General features: G+C 39.1%; 1 protein-coding gene across 3 annotated transcripts; it reads left to right on the top strand.

The window, feature by feature from the left end:
• Positions 1 to 1,219: 1,219 nt before the first annotated feature.
• On the top strand, positions 1,220 to 19,771 carry cab39l1 (calcium binding protein 39, like 1). Of its 3 annotated transcripts, none has more exons than XM_053630807.1 (9): positions 1,220 to 1,464; positions 11,771 to 11,951; positions 12,155 to 12,319; positions 12,629 to 12,747; positions 15,233 to 15,401; positions 15,531 to 15,590; positions 15,758 to 15,823; positions 16,390 to 16,533; positions 17,451 to 19,771. In XM_053630807.1, exons 2-9 carry the CDS (start codon positions 11,820 to 11,822, stop codon positions 17,640 to 17,642), a joined length of 1,047 nt encoding a protein of 348 aa, XP_053486782.1. In that variant the 5' UTR covers positions 1,220 to 1,464; positions 11,771 to 11,819; the 3' UTR covers positions 17,643 to 19,771. The 3 variants fall into 3 exon arrangements, with proteins under 3 accessions (XP_053486782.1, XP_053486783.1, XP_053486784.1); XM_053630808.1 differs by lacking the exon at positions 1,220 to 1,464 and adding an exon at positions 5,752 to 6,057; XM_053630809.1 differs by lacking the exon at positions 1,220 to 1,464 and adding an exon at positions 6,451 to 9,747.
• The last annotated feature ends 673 nt before the right edge of the window (positions 19,772 to 20,444 follow it).

Raw genomic sequence — 20,444 nt, 5'->3', positions numbered from 1 at the left:
TTTTTTTTCTCTGAAACCAATTGAGAGTTTCCTTTGCTGTATGCTTTGGATCATTGTCTAGCTGGAAGGTCCATTCATGTCTCATCTTTATCATCCTGCTGGATGGCAGCAGATTCTTCTAAAGAATCTCCTTGTAAAGGACTCCATTCATCGTTCCTTCAATTATATGAAGTCTGCCTGTATCATGCGATGAAAAACAGCCCCACACCATGATGCTTCCACCTCCAAACTTCACTGTTGGTATAGTGTTTTAGGGTGATGTGCAGTGCCATTTCTTCTCCAAACATGGTGTGTAGTATGACAGCCAAAAAGTTCAATTTTGCTCCGTCTGACCAGACTACACTCTCCCAGTATTTCATAGACTTGTCCAAAGGAGTTGTAGCAAACTTTAAATAAGCTTCGACATGCCTTTTCTTTAGTAATGGAGTCTTGTGGGGTGAGTGTGAGCAGTGGAGTGCATTGCCTATTGTTTTCTCTGTGACTATGGTACCTGCTGCCTCCAAGTGTTTCTGGAGCTCTTTCCGAGTGGTCCTTGGCTCTTGGGCTACTCTTCTGACTATTCTTCTGACTCCCTGGTCAAAAATCTTGCAAGGAGCTCCTCTGCGTGGCCGGTTGATAACGGAGTGATGTTGCTTCCACTTGTGGATAACGGCCCCAATGGTGCTTACTGGAGGAGTCAGAAGTTTTGATTCAGAAGTCTGTATCCGATTCCATTAATATGTTTTGCAACAATAAGGTTGTGAAGGTCTTGGGAGAGCTCTTTGCTTTTACCCATCATGAGATGTTTATCGTGTGACACCTTGGTAACGAAAATAGACCATCAATTTACTAACCCAGCTGATATTAATTTGCAAAGATAGGGGGTATAATTACTTAAGGATTTCAGCTGGTTCCTTGCCTTATAGGCTATTTAATGCATTTTTATTTGATCACTTTCATGATTCGCATAATGATGATAGAAAGTCGAACTGAATTTGTTGCATAGGATTTGGGGTTTTGTAACTAAATACATTATAGTGAATGTTTGTTTACATCTTATTGTCGCATATGTAATAACAATGCTTGTGTGCTATCTGGTTCAGTTGATAAAATCTGTTTGCATGAAAACCGGGGATTTATGAAAAAACGCCCCCCCCCCACAAGGATATGCTCCCATTGGTCAAAAACAACGTCAATCTTGAGCGGTGGGCGGAGCTATGAACACTCGCCAACTTCCCTGATAGACACTTATTATTATTCCTCGGTGAAGGGCTGTAATGAGCTACAGGAGATACAACGGGAAACAGCAAATCTGTCAGTTTTCTCCAGCGGCAACAAACCATTTTGGGGGATTGAATAGCATGTACAAACTTTTCTAAATTCAGTTTTTAATTCCTTTTGCTACTTATAGACGTTTTTTTTTCTTCCGACCGAGCTAACTTGTCCTGGGTGATTTTAAAAGTCGCCGTTTGAACAGTGAATGTGGTGAGTAGTTTGCTAAACTGCTTCATGCTAGCTAACGTAGCTTATCAGAGCAAGTTAAACCCAGCTTGCTCTTTTGTTCTTTGCACGTCCTCGTTTCTTTATAAAGTTAGCTTTCATAGCAGTGAGTTTCTGCGTATTGCTGCATATCAGTTGCGTTAGCTGGTTGTCACGGGGAAAAAAAGTTCAGTGATTGAATGCACTCTGCTCACGGCGGTGTAAAAAGGGGGAAAACATAGTTAAACGTAAGTATAGCCTGTTGCTTTAAACATGAGTAGTCTATATTTAGAAATAATCGACCTTCTCTTGTCGAAGCCGGCTTACTAAGTTAGCATTTTGTTTTCGATCCAGTACCATAGCCTAGCCTGCTAATCAGAGACAGGAAATCGACTTGCCCTGACTGAGTTTCCTAGTGGGCTAACGCTAGCTAGCCAAGTAAAAATGACTGTAACTTGAGCTGAAGTTGTATAACACAGTCTTTGAGTACTTTAGGAAGCACCATCGCGCTCTAAAATAACATTTTCCAAATAAATAAAAGTTGGTCGATACCTGCTGGCTCCCCTGCCAGTCATGGTGACTGGGTGGTGGCGATGGATAGCTATCAGACATCAGCTTGCTTGTGTAGTAGATTATAGCGAGTTCAGCTAACCAACTCTGGCTTGGTAAGTGGAGCACTACATCAGGGTGGTTCATTATCATCACCTCAGGCCTTATTGGTTTATAATACATGTTAATAGCTTTTTGTAAGACTACTGCGAACGTCCCAGAAATACCACATTGTGTAATTTCATACCATTGACACCACAAGCTTGAAAAAGTGATCTTAGAAAGTGTTAATTCAAACAAACGGCAAGAATTTACTTTTTTGATTTTAGACACAGTAAAACTACAGTTTAACACACGTTGTGTTCGTCGTTATATATCTGTATGGAAAGGTTAAAAAAACAAAAACAACTTTCACCTTGAAAATCTTACATGTTTTGTAAGCTTTCACAGCTTCCTGGACCTCTAGTTAAACGAATAACGTGGCCCACTTTTATTCGTGTTTACTGTTCAAAGTGACTGTGTTTGTAATGTACAACTAAAAAGTCAGAGCTGTTGAAAGTAAAGTATGCTAGAAATGTCGGCTGGTGAGGTATTACATGACTTTGAGTCTGTAGTAGCGCAACAAAAAACTTTCCTCAAATCCATCATGTTTTTATGGAGGTGATGAGAAAACTTGACAAATTTGACTCACAATACAAATTTCTATATAGGCTTAATCCAAGTCAGCCACCCAAAAGGACCACAGTAACAACTTTTAATTGCAGGAGGACTTTCATTTATTTTATCAGCATCTGAAATCAGCTATGTGACTTTCTGGGCTAGAGGATTGTCACCACATCATTATAAAAAGGCATTGGGAACTTCAGCAAGTTCCTCTGAAAACCGTGAAAACAAATATGGCCAAAGAAGCAGCCGTGACAGAACATTTAAATGTGGTTTGTTTACGTCTGAGCACTTTTTTTTTCGTAATATAATATTAAAATATAATGTTCTTCTGGCTCTCTCAAAGCTTTTGATTAAATATCTGTTCAGATTCCCAGTTAAAACCGTAGTTTCAGTGGCATTCTGCAAGGAAATTGTAGGAAAAACAAATAATGAGGACTGTGAACGTCCTACCAATCAGGACAAGGAGGCGTCTCTACTTGCCTGTCAGTTCCCCTCTGTGCAACAGCGTTCACGTGGCCGACATGCGTGTGTTTTGGAGGTGTGGTTTGGTGTAAAAACTGAAGAGAGAGCTTTATCAGACATGGCAGATGACTAGAGACAGGCTACTGCTTGAAATATGAATGGGGCCGTGTGTAATAGTGCAGTGCCTGTATTACGAGAAGTCCCACCCATCAATAAAAGAGCCAATCAGTTTATTAGTCCAAATATAATCATAAAAATGGCAGGCTTATCAGCGTCCTACAAGGCAGATGCGTTGCCATAACAGCTTCTTCAACAGTCGTGACTTGTACTCAGGACTGTTATGAAAATTACATTATAAAAATTGTGCTTTTATTTTCTCTCCATGTCCAATCAGCAGCCAGACCTTATAACTGACTTGTAGACACAATATGACAAAGATAATACAGAAGAGATCTTGTGGATTATTGACATGGATATATCTGTAAAAACAGAGCAGCTACATCTCAGCTCCGTATTTTGTAACATGTGGTCAGTTAAAAGGCTTAAAAAGACTCATCTTTTATAAATGGTGAAAAATTAAATATGGAGAAGTGTTTGAGTCTTAAGAGTAGTGAGAGGTGGCAGCACTGAGACAGAAAGACATGCACCCACTAACTTCCATGCTAGTAAAGGTGTACTGTGCTTGACTGATGAATTCATAAAGATGTACAGGGTCAAACACAAAGTTAAGCTTTTTATCACATACTTAATTAGTAGTTAAATACATTACAGTGCTGACGGAACAATTTTGGAAAAATACATAAATGGGCATGCTGTAAAAAGTGGATTGTGAATAGAAATTAACACACATTTCAACTATTAAGTGATTCCATCGCTACACCAGTTACCCCATGTTTACTTGCATTATCTAACCGCATTATCACTGGCTTTAGATTTTATACTTGCAGGAGCTCTGGGTCCTGAATCAGCATTATACCTGTAATGGCTCAGCCAGTGAGTCCTCCTCTGGTACCTGTGGCAAACTTATGTCTATATAAACTTAATATGTGTTTTAAATACAGTCAGAAATAAGACTTTCACTTGTCTTTGGATTGTTGTAAAGAATTTTTTTAAAGGCTGCAATCTGTGTCTGTGCCAAAAATATGGCCCTGCCAAAAAAGCAGTCTTTTCCTCCTCAACAAAGTGAAAGATGAGCCAAGAGGGTGAATCTGGAATGATTTGAACAGGCGTTTTGAACTCTCTAATATTAACAGACACTCCCTGGAAGCCCCGCCCCTTCTCCAATCTAATATGCTTGCTTTCTGCAGGATAAATTGAGAATATTTGCAGTTCCCAACTGCACAGCTGGTAATATTACGCCTCCCCTACTCGCCTTACAACTGTAAATGGTGGAACTGCTCTTTGTCCTGTCTTTTTTTTTTTTTTTTAAATGAATTTATTTAGGTTTTCAATGTTCAAATCACTAAATTTTATTATTATTTTATTATTATTTATAATCGCAATAATAATTTTTATTATTGCGATTTTTTTAAATGCCTGCCTGACACAAGCATATCCCCTTTTGAAATACGCAACCCTGGTGTGATTGTGCAATTTGTTATTGAACAAATTTATTGTCATTTATGCAGCTGTCATGCTTCCTGCTTAACATTTTACTCCTAATTACTCCTCATTAACTCTTAATCTTCACTTAGATCATTAACATTTTTTTATTCTCTGCTTTCAACCAAGTATGTTTGTGTCTTAAGTCGAAGACTTAAATTCTTAAATGCTTTATACATAGCTTTATACTGGCCCTGACCTTGTATGACTGGAAATATACCATGGAGTGCTGCCAATTGCACAGTTTACTGTCAAAACTTTATGGCTTTATTTGTTCGAACTTTGGAGATTTAAAACTGACCACGTTTAACATTTAAAATGTATAACTTTACATTTGCTCTATTCAAGCTTGTGACAGGTTGAAGGTGACAAGTTGTCATGGAGTAATGTAACACTCCAAACTGGTAAAGTATAAAGAAATAATTAAAAAAAATGAATGTCCAAACGCACCAGCCCGTTCGGCCCTAAAGGAAAAATTACTGCCTGCTGAGCATCTTGCAAAAAAAAGGGCCTCTGACATGGTCTATGTAAATCACTCAAAATGATGTTAGAAATTATGAATTTTTACTCATTAAGTTATTAAATTCTAAATATTAATTAAGTAATAATTATTTAGAAAAATTGTACCAGTTATAGGTTCCATAATACTGTGGTTTTTGTAGGTGTACCGACCCCAAGATCCTACTTATTATTTTAATTTACTTGGATGTGATTAATTTATATATGATTTATACATCTAAATAAGAAGCATTTTGTAATGTTTATTTTATGTCTTTGCACCGAGGATAAAATTTCCACTTGTTTTGCTGCTGAAGAAAGGAAAATCACATGGTTAACGCTGTTGTGGGTTATTTTTGCTAGACTGTGAGATTCTTTGCATTAAAAATAACATATAGCCTACTTGTAACAGTGCAGTCAAAGAATACCCCCTTGACGTCATTTGTGCCGTCTGTGTGCCAAACTTTGCTGACTTTGAATAGCAAATCGCTCCATGTAATACTTCTCTCAATGTAATACGTGCATTTCTTATATCATTGACTCCCTTCCATACAGACAGCAATACTCTATGACTTCATAAAATTCTAATTCTAAATTCTAGATGATTCCTACCAGTCAGTGGTAAGGCTGCATCGGTCTGTCGCTCTGCAAAATAAAAGACAAATCGCCTTCGTGTCAACAGGGACTTAGGGTGAAACTTTTCCATGGGCGTCCTCCGTTTTGCTTGTTGTCCAGAAAAGCTGAAAAGACTTGTGCAGCCAAGCCAGGAGACGCCAAATTGTCGTCCAAATTAGACAACACTCGCAGACTCGTCCTTTGAAGGTAAAAAAGGTTTATTACAGAAAGATGGTTAATACAGGATAGAATAAAGCAGGATAGAATAATGAGCGCACTCTAAAGCGCTTGTGCTGAACTACTACTATATATATGAAACTCCGAGCATGACACACTTTTGAGGCAGTTCTAACAGGCTTTGTTTTAGGGTCTTAAAAGATGTGCAGATGAACCTTGAACAGAACCCATGTTTGTGTCTCTGTAAGCAGATAAACATTCTGTACTAATCTAAGTGACATGACATGGACTTCTTGGGCATTATCCTCAGATACAAAACTATGAATAAGTAAAAATGAATAATTTCCTTCACATTTCCCCCATTTTATCATCACAAAATGTGATAACTAAAATTAACAGAGAAATTACTATGCTGTGAATACTTCAGAATCCTTTCACGGTTCAACTGAATTCATTATAAAACAGACATAATGAAGGCGCTAAGGCTGTTTTTGCAGATATAAAGTATCCTGTAGTCAAGCAAGCTCATTTTAGGGTGAAATGAGAGTCGTAATGGTCAAAGGAATATTTGCAATAGGTGTGAAATGGCTGTCAATGGGTCGTCAGTGTCGCTGGGAGGATCTGATACCTAGTCAGGTTTAGGATACAAGTCAGGTTGGTCATCATAGGGATCGTAATCAGTCTTTGTCAACATCAGCGTTTGGTCATTAGTGATTTCAACGAGCGTGAGGGACTGCTTCAAACGAGAGAAACAAGGCAAAATGAGTAAGACAAGAAGAATTATTGCACCTATTGGTAGACAGACGGTTAATATACACGAGCCCCATCCCCTGAGTACTGAGTTCAGCCAGTCAAACCCCATCTCGCTAGTCTGCGGAGGGTTGCGTATCACAGACCGCATGTGTTCAATGATAGAATAACCATTATGTGTCTGCGTGACGAGGGGACGTGTGGTGATGTGTGGGTAGCACTGTTGGCAATGATTCTTACGACGAAAGCTGATACAGAATGGTTTACAGAGGCGGCCAATATCTTGGCATATGGGCTTTTAACTACTAATTGTCGTCCAATCTGCAGCAATAGTCTACTAAAGAACTTCGCGGGCTTATGTGGGACCTATAGAAATCACGTCGCTTTAGGCACTTAGTCCCGTCACCACAATCAGCTAAATACCAAATTTGGGTATAAGTGTGTGCGTCATGTACTCTTTCTGCCACAATGATATGATTGGGGGGATTGATCATCAAGTCTCCCACCCAGTAAACTCCAATATCGTGCTTTGGTTTATCTTTCCAGCTTAAGGGTCTAAGACCCCCAGTGTTGTTGGGAACGGTCCCAGTGATTTGTGAGTTTATTTCTATGACCGGGCTTACTAACAGATACCACCTATACCAGGAGAAGAGTGCACGATTAGGAATAGGTTTGTATGTATGAGTGGATGTGCAGGTCGACATGTAATGATTTGTGTCTAGTCTGCAACAGCAGTCTGCAGTCAGGGAGCTTTGGGGCGTAAGAGGTGAGGTAGCAAAGTCACGTCATCTAACCTCTGTCCTGGTCACGTGGCTATATAGTACGCACTAATGAAGTTCATTCCTCCTAAGAGTACAGTTTCCATGTCGTCAACATTTTATCCAAAAATGACCTGTCCGTGATTTGGCAGGCTACTAGATACCACTTGGTGTCTTGTGTTGTGTAACCACAAGGAACTGGTCTGAGAATGTGTGTTTGAGTGCAGTGTGTCACGTGTGTGTGTGGGTGTGCATATGCAGATCGTAGCCCGTGAGCGTCGGTCCTCCTAGAGGTCTCTCGATAGAAAATCACTTTCTAGTCCTCCTGTTGCAGTCCCGTCTTCTCCAGCTCATTGCTCGGCTCTGGCACTCTCCTGCAGTGGCTGGCATGTATTCACGTGGCTCTCTGGCTGACCTTTACCACAGAGGGAGTGACGAAAAGGATCTAGAATGTCCCCGACCACCGTGGCTTGTTCCACCTGGTCCTGCGGAAGTCCTTGATCACGATCCACTCTCCGGGCTTCAGATCATGCAGCGGGCCCATGGCTGGAGCTGGAAGCGCTGCTTTTACCTGCTTGTGGATAGAGCGTGGATCCGAGGACAGGGTTGCACAGTAATTTAACATTGCATCATCACATGCTGCAGCGTCGGGAAGAGACGCTGTCACAGGTCCAATTCCTGTGTGTGGAGGTCTCCCAGACAGTATCCCAAAGGGGCTTTGCCCATCCTAAGCCTGTTTCCAAACAGCATTTGCTTAATCTGTTTTTTTTTTAGTGTCCCATTTTCTCTCTCTACCACTCCACCACTAGCTGGATGATATGCATAGTGTTGCTTTAAGTCAATACCCAAATATTCACCCACCTACTTAAGTGCATGGCTCACAAAAGATGTGCCATTATCACTGGAGATTTTTTGTTGGAGTTCCCCATCTAGGAATTACTTCTCTAAGCAACACCTTTTGCTACCGCATCCGAGTCCTGTTTGGACATAGGGATGCGGCCTTCTCTACCTTCAAACCTCAACCCACGTTATGAGTTGCGTGTTGTGAGTTTGGAGGTGAGAACTACAGCTACTTTGACTGATAAAAACCCCTCAAACTTTTGGAGTTTGCTCTGCACAAGAAGCGCACGCTTATGTGAGCCATGCCTTGCCAAAAAGCTTTCAGTGGATCTACGATCAAGAATTGAACATCATGATTTGGGCCTGCTTTGCTGCATCAGGGCCTGGCCAGCTTGCAATCACTGAGGGGAAGATGAAATCCCAAGTATATCGGACAATTCTTCAGGATAATGTGAGAATGTCTGTACATCAGCTGAAACTGTGTAGAAGTTGGGTGATGCAACAGGACGACGACCCAAAACACCGGAGCAAGTCCACAACAGAATGGCTTCAGAAAAACAAAATCCACCTTTTGGAGTGGCCAAGTCAGAGCCCAAACCTCAACCCAACAGAGATGCTATGGAATGACTTGAAGAGAGCCATACACATGAGACGTCCAAAGAATATGACGGAGCTAAAGCAGTTCTGCCAGGAAGAATAGGCTAAAATTCCTCCTGAACGATGTGCAGGTCTGATCCACAGCTACAGGAAGTGCCTGGTTGAGGTTATTGCTGCCAAGGGCGGGTCAACCAGTTATTAATTCTAAGGGTCCACTTACTTTTTCCACTGCCATTTTGAATGTTGAATGAGTGTGTTCAATAAAGACATGAGGGATCAGAATTTATTTTGTGTCTTTATTTTAGGCACATTATATTTGTCAATACCCTTGACTTAAATGAAAATCAGATCACATTTTATGACAAATTTACTCAGAAAACCATGAAATTCCAAAAGGTTCACATACTTTTTCTTGCCACTGTATATCTTAGTTTTGAAGCTGTGATTTAAGAAACACCAATATCTCTGCCATCGCAGCGGCGAAGCTCCTGGAACTTCTTATAAGAAATCGCTCAATGTAATACACGCATTTCTTATAACATTGACTCCCTTCCACACAGACAGCAATACTCTATGACTTCATAAAATTCTAATTCTACTTCTAAATTCTTGATTCCTACCAGTCAGTGGTAAGGCTGCATTGGTCTTTCGCTCTGCCCAATAAACGGCAAACCGCCTGCGTGTCAACACTTCAAGACTTCAGGGTGAAACTCTTTTTTTGCTTGTCCAAATTGTCGTGGAAATTAGACAACACATGCAGACACATCCTCTGAAGGTAAAAAAAGGTTTATTACAGAAAGATGGTTAATACAGTACAGAATAAAGCAGGATAGAATAATGAGAGCGCTCTAAAGCGCTTGTGCTGAACCACTACTATATATAGGAAACGCAGCGCATGACACACTTCTGTGTACCGATAAGAATCAGTTTGAGGCAGTTCAAACAGGCTTTGTTTTAGGGGTCTTAGAAGATGTGCAGACGAACCTTAAACAGAAGAACATGTTTGTGTCTCTGTAAGTAGATAAACATTTTGTACTGATCTAAGTGACATGACATGGACTTCTTAGGCGTTATCCTCAGATGAACATGAACAGAACAAGAACAAAACTATGAATAAGTAAAAATGAATAATTCACTTCACAGGTTACTTTATAGGGCATCAGGTGGGTTTGTAATAACTAACTGTATTGCTTTGCATGGTATTAGAGCTGCAACAACTAATCGATAATAATCGATTATGAAAATCGTTGTCAGTGAATCTCATTATCGATTAGTTGGTCTGCACGGGGCATGTTTACTCATTACGTTACTTCTGTTCAGAAAACACGCTTCGGAGAGTAAATACTAAAGTTGTGTCCCAAATGAAGTAATGTACACTTACACTATTTACTGTGTACTCTACTGTCTAGTGTGTGGATTTTAGAACGGTAATATCATCTCAAATTTAACACTAGCAGGTTTTTTTTATTTACTAACCGGAAGTATTACGGCGCATGACGTAATAGGCACGCTAGCATTAGCAAACACCCAGAGTCACCGATAATGACTTTCTTCAGTTTACTGTTTCTGTCAGCATTACCTTTTATTCCCAACATGACCTCAGTCACCATCAGACGGAGGCGAAATCGTCACGTGACTGAGGAAGAAAGTGTGTAACCTCGAAGTCCTCTAAGGCAAGGAAGCATTTTAAACACTGCTGAAATCAGACTGATGCACGAGGACAAACTTGTGTTTATATCCAAAATGCTCCACTGTGTATAAGGGCCAGGGGAAACTGTTGCAAGCTGCTTAAAAGGTTTAGTTTAATTTACGTTTATTGTCATTATATGCTGTTTTTGCGCACTTGCAGTGTAAATTCTGTGGCTTATTATAACGGAAGTGATGTGTTAGTGACGAGGTGCTGATCACGCGCTATGTAGACGCGCTGATACAGAGTGTAGTGCGAGAAAGATTTGTAATGTCTAATTAAAACATTATGATCAAAAATAAAATAATATTCCTAAAGGCAGTAAGTAACAGAAACCACAAGGTGCTGTGAAAGAGAGTTTTTATTATTAATTTAGGACTGTAGTTTAATTCTGTGCTTTTTGTACATCCATAAACAATAATGCATAATTATCCTTGAGGGACTGATCATTGTGTGACAACACCGGTAATACCGGTATCACTGGGGGATGGGGGCTTTTCCCCCTTGCTTATGAATGGTGTGGGCATTTCGCTTTCGCTTTTGAATTAGTGGCAGTGTGTAGGTGGCAGTTGCTTGAATGGTGGGTTTATTATTATTCTTAATGAAAAACACAGCAACTACAAAACAGTACAATGACAAACTCGCTTATATTAAACCTAGAACTTTTAGAACTTTAGCATGAATCAGAGCTCATGCTGAATTGAGCAAAAGCGTTCAGTTTTTAATTGTAGCGTCCGTTCTCTAACCGAACAAAATTATTTTTATTGCTATAAAAAGACAAAATGTCAGTGGGGGCGGTGATGTAATCAGTGTGCTGCCCGAACACCGGCTGTCGCAGCAAGCCTATATTACATATAGCAGGGCTGACAAATTGTGCATAGCTATAGTCATACCCTCATAGTTCACCTATATGGTAGACATGCATGATAAAAGGCCCTGGCAGAACTGTGTATTTTTGCACATTTTTGTATTCAGTGAAATATGGAATATAAAACTTCTGTATTTTGCACCCGACTTCAGTACTTGTTTATTTGTTGCCTCAAATACCCAAATTATTTTCAATTTCATACATTGTATCACAGCAGATTTTGTATTTGTTGTTCCTTGGAAGGTGAAAGGTTTCTTGCTTCATCCAAAACCAAGTACACCATCTAAACAACATGCCATTCCATTTTGGTGGGGGATCCCTTTTGAGGCCTCAGAAGAGTCCAGCAGAGATTGTGAAGAATCTCAAGGAGAATGTGGCCTGCTTAGAGAAGCTGGAAACATCTGACAACAAGAAGAGTGAAAAGGTAAACAGCACATATGCATAAATAAATCATTGTTTTTTTGTGTTTGGTGTCCAGCAGCTATGTGTACTGTGATCTTCGTATTTAAAAAAAAAAAAAAAAAAAAAAAAAAAAATTAAGTGAGCTCATCTGCTTGAAATGTTACATCCGTGCATGCTAAGGCGGTAGTGATGTGGGTGGTAAGCTGACAGATTTTTTTCCGACAGGTTGCTGAGGAAGCTTCAAAGAATCTAGCTTTGTTGAAAGAGGTGTTGTCTGGTACTGGAGACAAGGAGCCTCAAACAGAAGCAGTGGCCCAACTGGCACAGGAGCTTTACAATACCAACCTCTTCATCGCCCTCATAGCCAACCTGCAGAGGATCGACTTTGAGGTGACTTTTATTTTTCAGTTTGGATTTAACGTTTAGTACATTCAGTGTGCTTTTGTTTCAGATAGAAGAGTAAGATGCCATTTTACTAATGCATATATAAGTGCTACTTGTGTTTTATTTTTACCATTATCATGATATAAATTCAGATTTACTAACAAGTTAAGAAGACCTGTTAAATTTGATTTTCATTGACTTGTACTTGTGTGTACATCTTGTGTGGCTTTCATTTCCTGGTTAAAGTTGCTCATGCATATAGTTTAGTCTTATTTGGCATTTGTACTCAATTGGATGTAATTTTGCTCCCAAAAGGGAAAGAAGGATGTGGTTCATCTGTTCAGCAACCTAGTGCGGCGTCAGATTGGCACCCGCACACCCACTGTCGAGTACATTTCCTCCCACTCTCAGATCCTCTTCATGCTGCTGAAAGGGTGAGTTTTCCAGGCTCCAGGGCGCAATCATGATCAGCACTTTCCCCAAAAATGCATTGATTCTGCTGTCAGTTCCAGTTGCCATTACTGAGATGCTGTGTTCAACTGTGTTATAGCTACAGAGTCTAAATTTACCGGTCCTGTTCTTAGAGCTGCAAGCACTGGACACCTCTTAGTGTGTAATTGATGTTCAGTACGTTTATTGCTTGATTTATATTCTTATTTACATATTCAGTTAATGGCCTGGTTTATTTCTCAATCTTGCTGGTTCTCTTCTTTCCAGATTCTCCCAAACATATAAATACATACAAATACTTGCCTTTCAGGTAGCACCATTGGCCCTTGGTGTGAACCCTAATTTGATTTCTTTAATGTCACAGCTGTCTGTCTCTCTTCAAAGGCTGTGAAGAACCTGCTGGTTAAGCACTACACTAGCTGTTCATGTCTGTGTTGGTCCAGCTGTGCTATGACCTTGCATTAGTGGCACCTCCAACTAATGTAGTGGCTGCCTACACTAATCAAAGTTTTTAGCTAGCGTTCAATAAGGGACAGTGTGTGGAAATTGACCATTGATCAGGGAGTAAAAAACATGCAGTATAGTCTAAAAGTTCTGAGTTGATTACCAGTAACTATATTATTTGAATATTTCCATGTAACTAATAAGAAAGGTCCTAGTTGCCATTTATTATTAAGACAACTCAACTTAGTAGCTGTTTGAAAACCTCGTATGGAATGAAAATGGATCTACATATCCAGCTTGTACATAGTTTATGAAGTGTATAGTTTATTTTGTCATGGTTAAGAAATAATCTCGCGCCTCATTCGGACTGAATTAGTTGGGGAGGTAGGGTAATGGGAGTATTGCCTTTTTTATATCTGGAATTTTAGGTTGATGCCTAGCTCAAGTAAAGCCTAAATACAGTTGTGCTCAAAAGTTTGCATACCCCTTGCAGAATCTACTAAATCTTAATACTGTTTATAGAATAAGAGGGATCATAAAAATCCCATGTTGTTGTTTTAGTCCTGTCCTGAATAAGCTATTCCACATCATATATGTTTACATATAGTCCACAAGACAAGATAATAGCTGAATTTATAAAAAATTACCCGGTTCAAAAGTTTACATACCCTTGATTCTTAATATTGTGTGTCGTTACCTGGATGATCCACGACTGTTTTTCTGTTTTGTGATGGTTGTTCATGATCCCTTGTTTGTCCTGAGCAGTTAAACTGCCCACTGTTCTTCAGAATAATTCTCCAGGTCCTGCACATTCTTTGCTTTTCCAGCACCTTCTGCATATTTGACCCCTTTCCAACAGCGACTATATGATGTTGAGATCCGTCTTTTCACACTGAGGACAACTGAGGGACACAACTATTACATAAAGTGCAAACATTCACTGATGTTCAAGAAGGTAACACGATACATTAAGAGCCAGGGGGATGTAAACTTTTGAACAGGATGATCAATGTAAATTGTTTTGTTTAAAGATCTTTTTTTTCATTTAGTACTGCCCTTCAGACACAATAAGACCGTTACATGTCTCCCAGAAGACAAAATAGTACACAGAGCATCCTGTTCAAAGGTTTACATCCCCCTGGCTCTTAATGTATCATGTTGCCTTCTTGAGCATCAGTGAATGCTTGAAACTTATATAATAGTTGTGTACGAGTCCCTCAGTTGTCCTCAGTGTGAAAAGTTGGGTCTCAACATCATATAGCCACTGTTGGAAAGGGGTCAAATATGCAGAATATGCTGGAAAAGCAAAGAATGTGCAGGACTTGGAGAACAGTGGACAGTTTAACTGCTCAGGACAAACAAGGGACTCATGTGACTCAACTATCATAAAACAAAAAACAGTCGTGGATCATCCAGGTAGCGAGACATGGTATTAAGAGTCAAAGGTGTGTAAACTTTTGAACGGGGTCATTTTTATAAATTCAGCCATTATCTTGTCTTGTGGACTATATGTAAACATTGGTTATGTGAAATAGCTTATTCAGGACAGAACTAAATAAAACATGAGATTTTTATGATCCCTCTTATTTTGTTAAAAGTATTAAGATTTAGCAGATTCTGCAAGGGGTATGCAAACTTTTGGGCACAACTGTATATGTTATGGATATGTAATGATCATGTGCAAATATGTTGAGCCAGAAGACCTACAACAAGCGGTTATAGTAAGGGTCACAGCAGCTTGTTTTCATTAAAAGTTTGAGGTATATGAGATGATGTACGCCTGTGCATTTTGAACATTTCATTCAACAACGTTAATTAACAGACGCATGTCTGGAAATCCTATCCCATCTGAATAGTATGTTAGCTTGTTGGTTAACACTTGGTATGAAATGAGTTCATATGGATCTTTTCACAATATGGGAAAATGATGTTGCTGCCTTCAATATGTATAAGTCGTCCTTGGATTTTAAAACTCCCATTAATGAATAATGGGGAAAAAATGCATGTATTCTCCTATAATTGCAGCTATGAGAGTCCAGAAGTGGCTTTGAACTGCGGCATGATGTTGAGAGAGTGTCTCCGTCATGAGCCCTTGGCCCGCATTGTTCTCTTCTCTGAGGACTTTTATCGTTTCTTCCACTATGTGGAACTCTCCACTTTCGATATTGCCTCAGATGCCTTTGTTTCATTTAAGGTAAGTTATTTATTTTCTACAATTTACCTGTTCATATGACCACTGTTTTTTTTTTTTATTTTTTTTTTTAAACTCTGTACAAAAAAACAATGAAGTGACCCATGTATTGTATGGTTTTCTTATTTTTAGGATCTTCTAACAAGACACAAAATAATGTGTGCGGATTTCTTGGAGACGAATTATGACCGAGTAAGCATCACATTCCCTAGATTTCTATAAAGACTTTATAGTATGATTCAACCCTATGCTAAAAAAAAGGTTACTAAAGATTTAAGGTGATCTGTGAGGTTTTTCAGAGCTTCACAGAAATACAACTGTGCATCTGTTAAAATTGAAATATTTTGACCATTTTCCAGGTATTTACAGAGTACGAAAAGCTGCTGCATTCTGAAAATTACGTCACCAAACGGCAGTCTGTAAAGGTGAGGGTACTTTTGCATACACTTGTCGCACGTTAACCATGACATCAGGATAGATGTTCACCTGTTTGGTCAGACATATAATGCATAGCTATGTTGAATTCTCAGGTTGCACTTATGTTTCCTCTTTGTAACTGGCATATCCACATATTTGGGCAATTTTGCTTTGTAAAAGAATGTCCTAGTGTTCAGTCTGCATTTGTTCTTAAATTTTGTCATGTTTCTGGTTGTTGTCCACATTCCAGCAATTCTATGACTGAAACAGAGATTGTCACTTCTTTAGCAGTCATACCGATGACCTGGACATATTAGCATTGTAATTAGATCTTGCTGTAGATAAAATAAGCATAAGCCAATTTAAACATCAAGTGAGGCAGACAACGTCCCAAACAAGTATTTCCCTGTAGCATGGACATATGCATTATGCATCGTCTTATCTTTCAGGAAATCAAACTATATTGTGAACCCACCGAAAAATGCGTTGGTGTAAATAGTAGGACTCGCATGTGATTGTGCAGCTGCTTGAAATTGCTTCCTTGAAGACGCTTCCTATTTTCTGTCGCACACAGCTGTTGGGAGAGCTCCTGCTGGACAGACACAACTTCACAGTCATGACCAAATACATCAGTCGAGCCGAGAACCTGAAACTCATGATGAACATTTTGAGAGACAACAGCCGCAACATCCAATTTGAAGCTTTTCATGTCTTTAAGGTAGGTTTCTGTTAGCATCCTGACTGACACTGCTGGTTCTGGCTAGAATAGCTTTTCTACTGTATAGTGCAGCACAGAAATATTAGGGAGTAGTCTAATTACTGCCTCCTTTTTGGAGTCCTTTTTGGCAATAATACAACTTTCTCAAACAGCATGACAGATTTGTTTTCCTTTTCCCATATTAGTATATTCTTGTTGTTGAGCTGTAGCTCTGTTGCGTTTCTTGCTCGCAGGCCACATAAAATCCATCTTTAAATTAGGCCACATCCCAAACAGCTTCCTTTATGACTGTTTTGTGCACTACAAAAGGATAATATTTATAATTGGCTGTACATCCTACCTCATGCAATGCATGACTAATAAATGAATAAATCTGAGATTTAGCCAAGTGTCAACAATATCTAAATTTACCTTGTTTTTGTTGTTGTTCACTGCATAACCTATCGTAACCTATGGGAGTGGAAGGTTCTCTTTATCTGTCCACCTGCTGGTGCAGCCACTGTACGTGTTTCACACATCTGAATGTAATTTAGCATGCTCAGTTTGATTAACTTATAGGCAGAACACCAGATTACTGCTGGCCTGTTTACATGTACCATGTGGTAGTATTGAGAAATAATGTATTGAGAAATAGACACTGGTACTCAACCACCTGCAGACGAAGGAGAGGAGGATATACTATCATTTGGACTGCGCTTACCCATCTCAGCAGCAACAACATAGTTGAAACGACTGCTTGGTATTTTGTACAGTCTGTATCTGTCTATTACGGGGGTCATCTCACAAAGTCAGTGAAGGCACATTTTAAAAATCAGTATTTGTATGCAGGGTTGTCTTTCATTTTAACCACTGTGATGCTAGATTAAGTAGCCTCAGCTTAAATTTAACTTAAGCTTTTTGTTTGGTGTGCTTATCAGGTGTTTGTGGCAAACCCGAATAAGACACAACCTGTTTTGGACATCCTGTTGAAGAACCAGTCCAAACTGGTGGACTTCCTGAGCCAATTCCAAACAGACCGCTCGGAGGACGAGCAGTTCTGCGATGAAAAGAACTATCTCGTCAAGCAGATACGAGATCTCAAGAGGCCTGCACCACCGGAGCAAGCATAAAGGACAAAAGAACAGGACTGTACAGTTGGGATGGTGACCTGTTTTGTGCAGTTGAGGAAATAACAAAGAAAGAATGACAAACATGCCTCTCTCTCAGATCCCCTTTTGTTTGCAGCTGACCTCCAAAATGTGCAACAAAAATTGTTGTAGTAATATGTGCGAGCTCAGTAACCCTAACCCCCCCCCCCCCCCCCCCCCCCCCGCTTAGGAACAAGTATGAATTTGCTGTGTGAAAAGCAAGAGGGACCCAAGCACTCTGTTTATACTCCAAAGCTTTTCCCACGTTTGGGAAACATTATTTGATTATTTTGAGCCGATTTTCTGACATAAGTCTCTCTGCAGCTCCTGACTGTGAAGTTTATTTTATCTATGGTATAAAAGCAGTTTAAATAATTACTCCAAGCCTTTCCATGGCAGTTAATGTTCCTTTTTTTTCTTTATAATGAAGCAGGAAGTGAAGTGCTTAAGGAGTAACATCATTTCACATAGTCATTTCTACTACATTATAAAAAGTCTTAGGTAAGCTCTTAAAGCTGTTTTAGGGTTGCAGTAAAAGCAAATGGTAACAAAGCATTTAAAGCAAAGGTGTATATCACATATGTCATGAATTTAGAACATAAGGCACTTAAAAAAAATGTATGCCAGCCTTATCATAATAATTAAATCAGTTTCCCTTCTCCCGAAAGATTTTTAAAATTTGTCTTTTCAAAGGTGAATTTCCAGCAAAGTTGCCTATAATTGAGAACTTGCAGACTTTATAGGTTCACTGTCTCATTCCTGACCATATGCTTATTTTCCTGAGTGGTACATTATTTAAAGTGCATTGATTGGTTAATACTCTCAAATAGCTTTATACTATTATTCTGATTTAGTTTGGTCAGCATGTTATTTTAACTCGATGTGAGGCTATTTATGATCTAGATTTAAAAAATGGGTATTGTTAAATTTATTAGCTGTGAAACTAATTCTAGGTATGCATATTTCACTGATTACACACATAACATGGAACGTTTAACCTCTTCACGTACACTGTAAAATTGTAAGAATGATGATTACAGATCCATGTCTGATGCTTCTTAAGTGCTGCGTTTTGAATTTCAGCTTATGCACATGAACTTAGAGACCACTGAAGCCTTTAACAGATGCCTCCAACATACATGCATGCACACACACACACAAAACCCCACATTTAACACCATTTTCATACCATTATCTGTACTGTCAACCTTGAATGAGTCAAAACTGTGGTAATGTGTTGTATCTTAAGATTGTATTTTTAGGTTCAGATCTGTTTTGCACTTACACCTTGGTTATTGGAAGGCCTTTTTGAATAGAAATGCAAAACAGGATTCTACTGAAAGCCTTCATTGAATTGGTGAGTTTATTGTAAATTCCACCTTGTATTCAATGTACTCTGTTTGCACAAATTCTTCTCTTATATACCTCATAGGTTTTGAGTTGCTTAAGTGCTGTGTCCTTTCCCCCTCTTGACCAGTTTCATGTTAAATTTCTATGATGTTAGTGTCATAACATCATAATTTTTTTGCCCATCAGTTGCTAAATAGTATCTACAAGGGGGAAAACATTAACTGTGACATGTGCTGGCATGGTATGGTACTTTTGAATGTGAGTGTGCTGATGATATTTTTCTCAGTGTATGTGGATGTTTTAGTTCTGTGAGGATTATAGAGTAAAAATCCCTTTTAATATAGCATGATTGTGCCAAGACAAGCAGATGTGAACAGCAAGCAGAGTGCAGGGTTTAATAAGATCATTAGAAGTACATTTTTGCCTTTTGTCTTTTACAAATGAAGTGTGACTGAACCTCCATCACACCAAGATGTCTTTCTGTACTCTCAGTACAAGCTTATATTAGTTTGTCCTATAAAGTTTAAACCTGTATAATAGTCAAATTCAGGAGCAGTGGGTCAAAAATGTTCAGCTAAATAGTTTATATTGTGTGCTGGAGTTTTGGACAGGATGCAAATGCCAACCTTTGTCACCCAGTTTTAATAACTGATATGTATCTGTTGATGAAAGTGATTGAGAATGACAATGTCCATTGCTTACTAAATTATTGTTTGGGGTTTCTGGCTTCAAGATTGGGCATAAATATATGTTTTACTCTACCTTGAGTTTCCTGTGAGTTTCCTGTATGTTTTCTGTTGTCTTTTCCACAATAGTAGGAGTATATATGTACATAAAATGTTCATTTTAAGAAACAAGTGTGAAGACATATTGGAAATAAAATAGATAACTGGGCATGGCTTATTAATCATTTGAAAAAAAGGTAATTGAGAAACCGCTTTTTAAGTCAGTTTTAATGTGGAGACCAGAGTTCTGGTAAAGTTCTAAGCATGTACTGCTTGCACTTCTCTCTGAAAATACATTAGCAGCATAGCTCATGTTTGCAAAAATAGAAGAAAAAAAAATTGCTGAGTTGTTATGGAGGAAATTACCTTTTTTGGGGGGGGGGCAACTACAATGCAGGATTGAGTATATACACAGACTGCCTCAGTGTTCTTTGCTCCCAGTCCCACAGGACCAAATTTTCTACAGTGTAGACTTTCACAAGCTTTTTCATACACCTGGTTCAATCCTCTAAGTGTTTGAGCAGGGGAGACACTACATGCTGTAGTGATGTGGCATAAAATGAACACTGGACTTTCTTGTCCTTTGTCGAGTCACTGGTTATTAAAATGCTGGCATGGGTGCTCTGGAGCCATGAGTTCTGCCCGATCCTTCCTCTGCAGCTTCACCACAAATAAATTATTAGTCCAAAGTACAGCAAAAAATAAGTTA

Source organism: Ictalurus furcatus, chromosome 8 (genome assembly GCF_023375685.1).
Source record: "Ictalurus furcatus strain D&B chromosome 8, Billie_1.0, whole genome shotgun sequence".
Classification (NCBI taxonomy): domain Eukaryota; kingdom Metazoa; phylum Chordata; class Actinopteri; order Siluriformes; family Ictaluridae; genus Ictalurus; species Ictalurus furcatus.
Note: the sequence above shows the minus strand (reverse complement) of the source record. Positions and strands in the feature narration are given on the sequence as shown.

What these genes read in the sequence shown, in the direction of transcription:
- cab39l1 (XM_053630807.1), top strand. Translation starts at nt 11,820, where the DNA reads ATGCCATTCCATTTTGGTGGGGGATCCCTTTTGAGGCCTCAGAAGAGT. An exon ending in TGCAGAGGATCGACTTTGAG is followed by an intron (nt 12,320 to 12,628) that starts GTGACTTTTATT and finishes TGCTCCCAAAAG; the next exon opens with GGAAAGAAGGATGTGGTTCA. An exon ending in CTCTTCATGCTGCTGAAAGG is followed by an intron (nt 12,748 to 15,232) that starts GTGAGTTTTCCA and finishes CTATAATTGCAG; the next exon opens with CTATGAGAGTCCAGAAGTGG.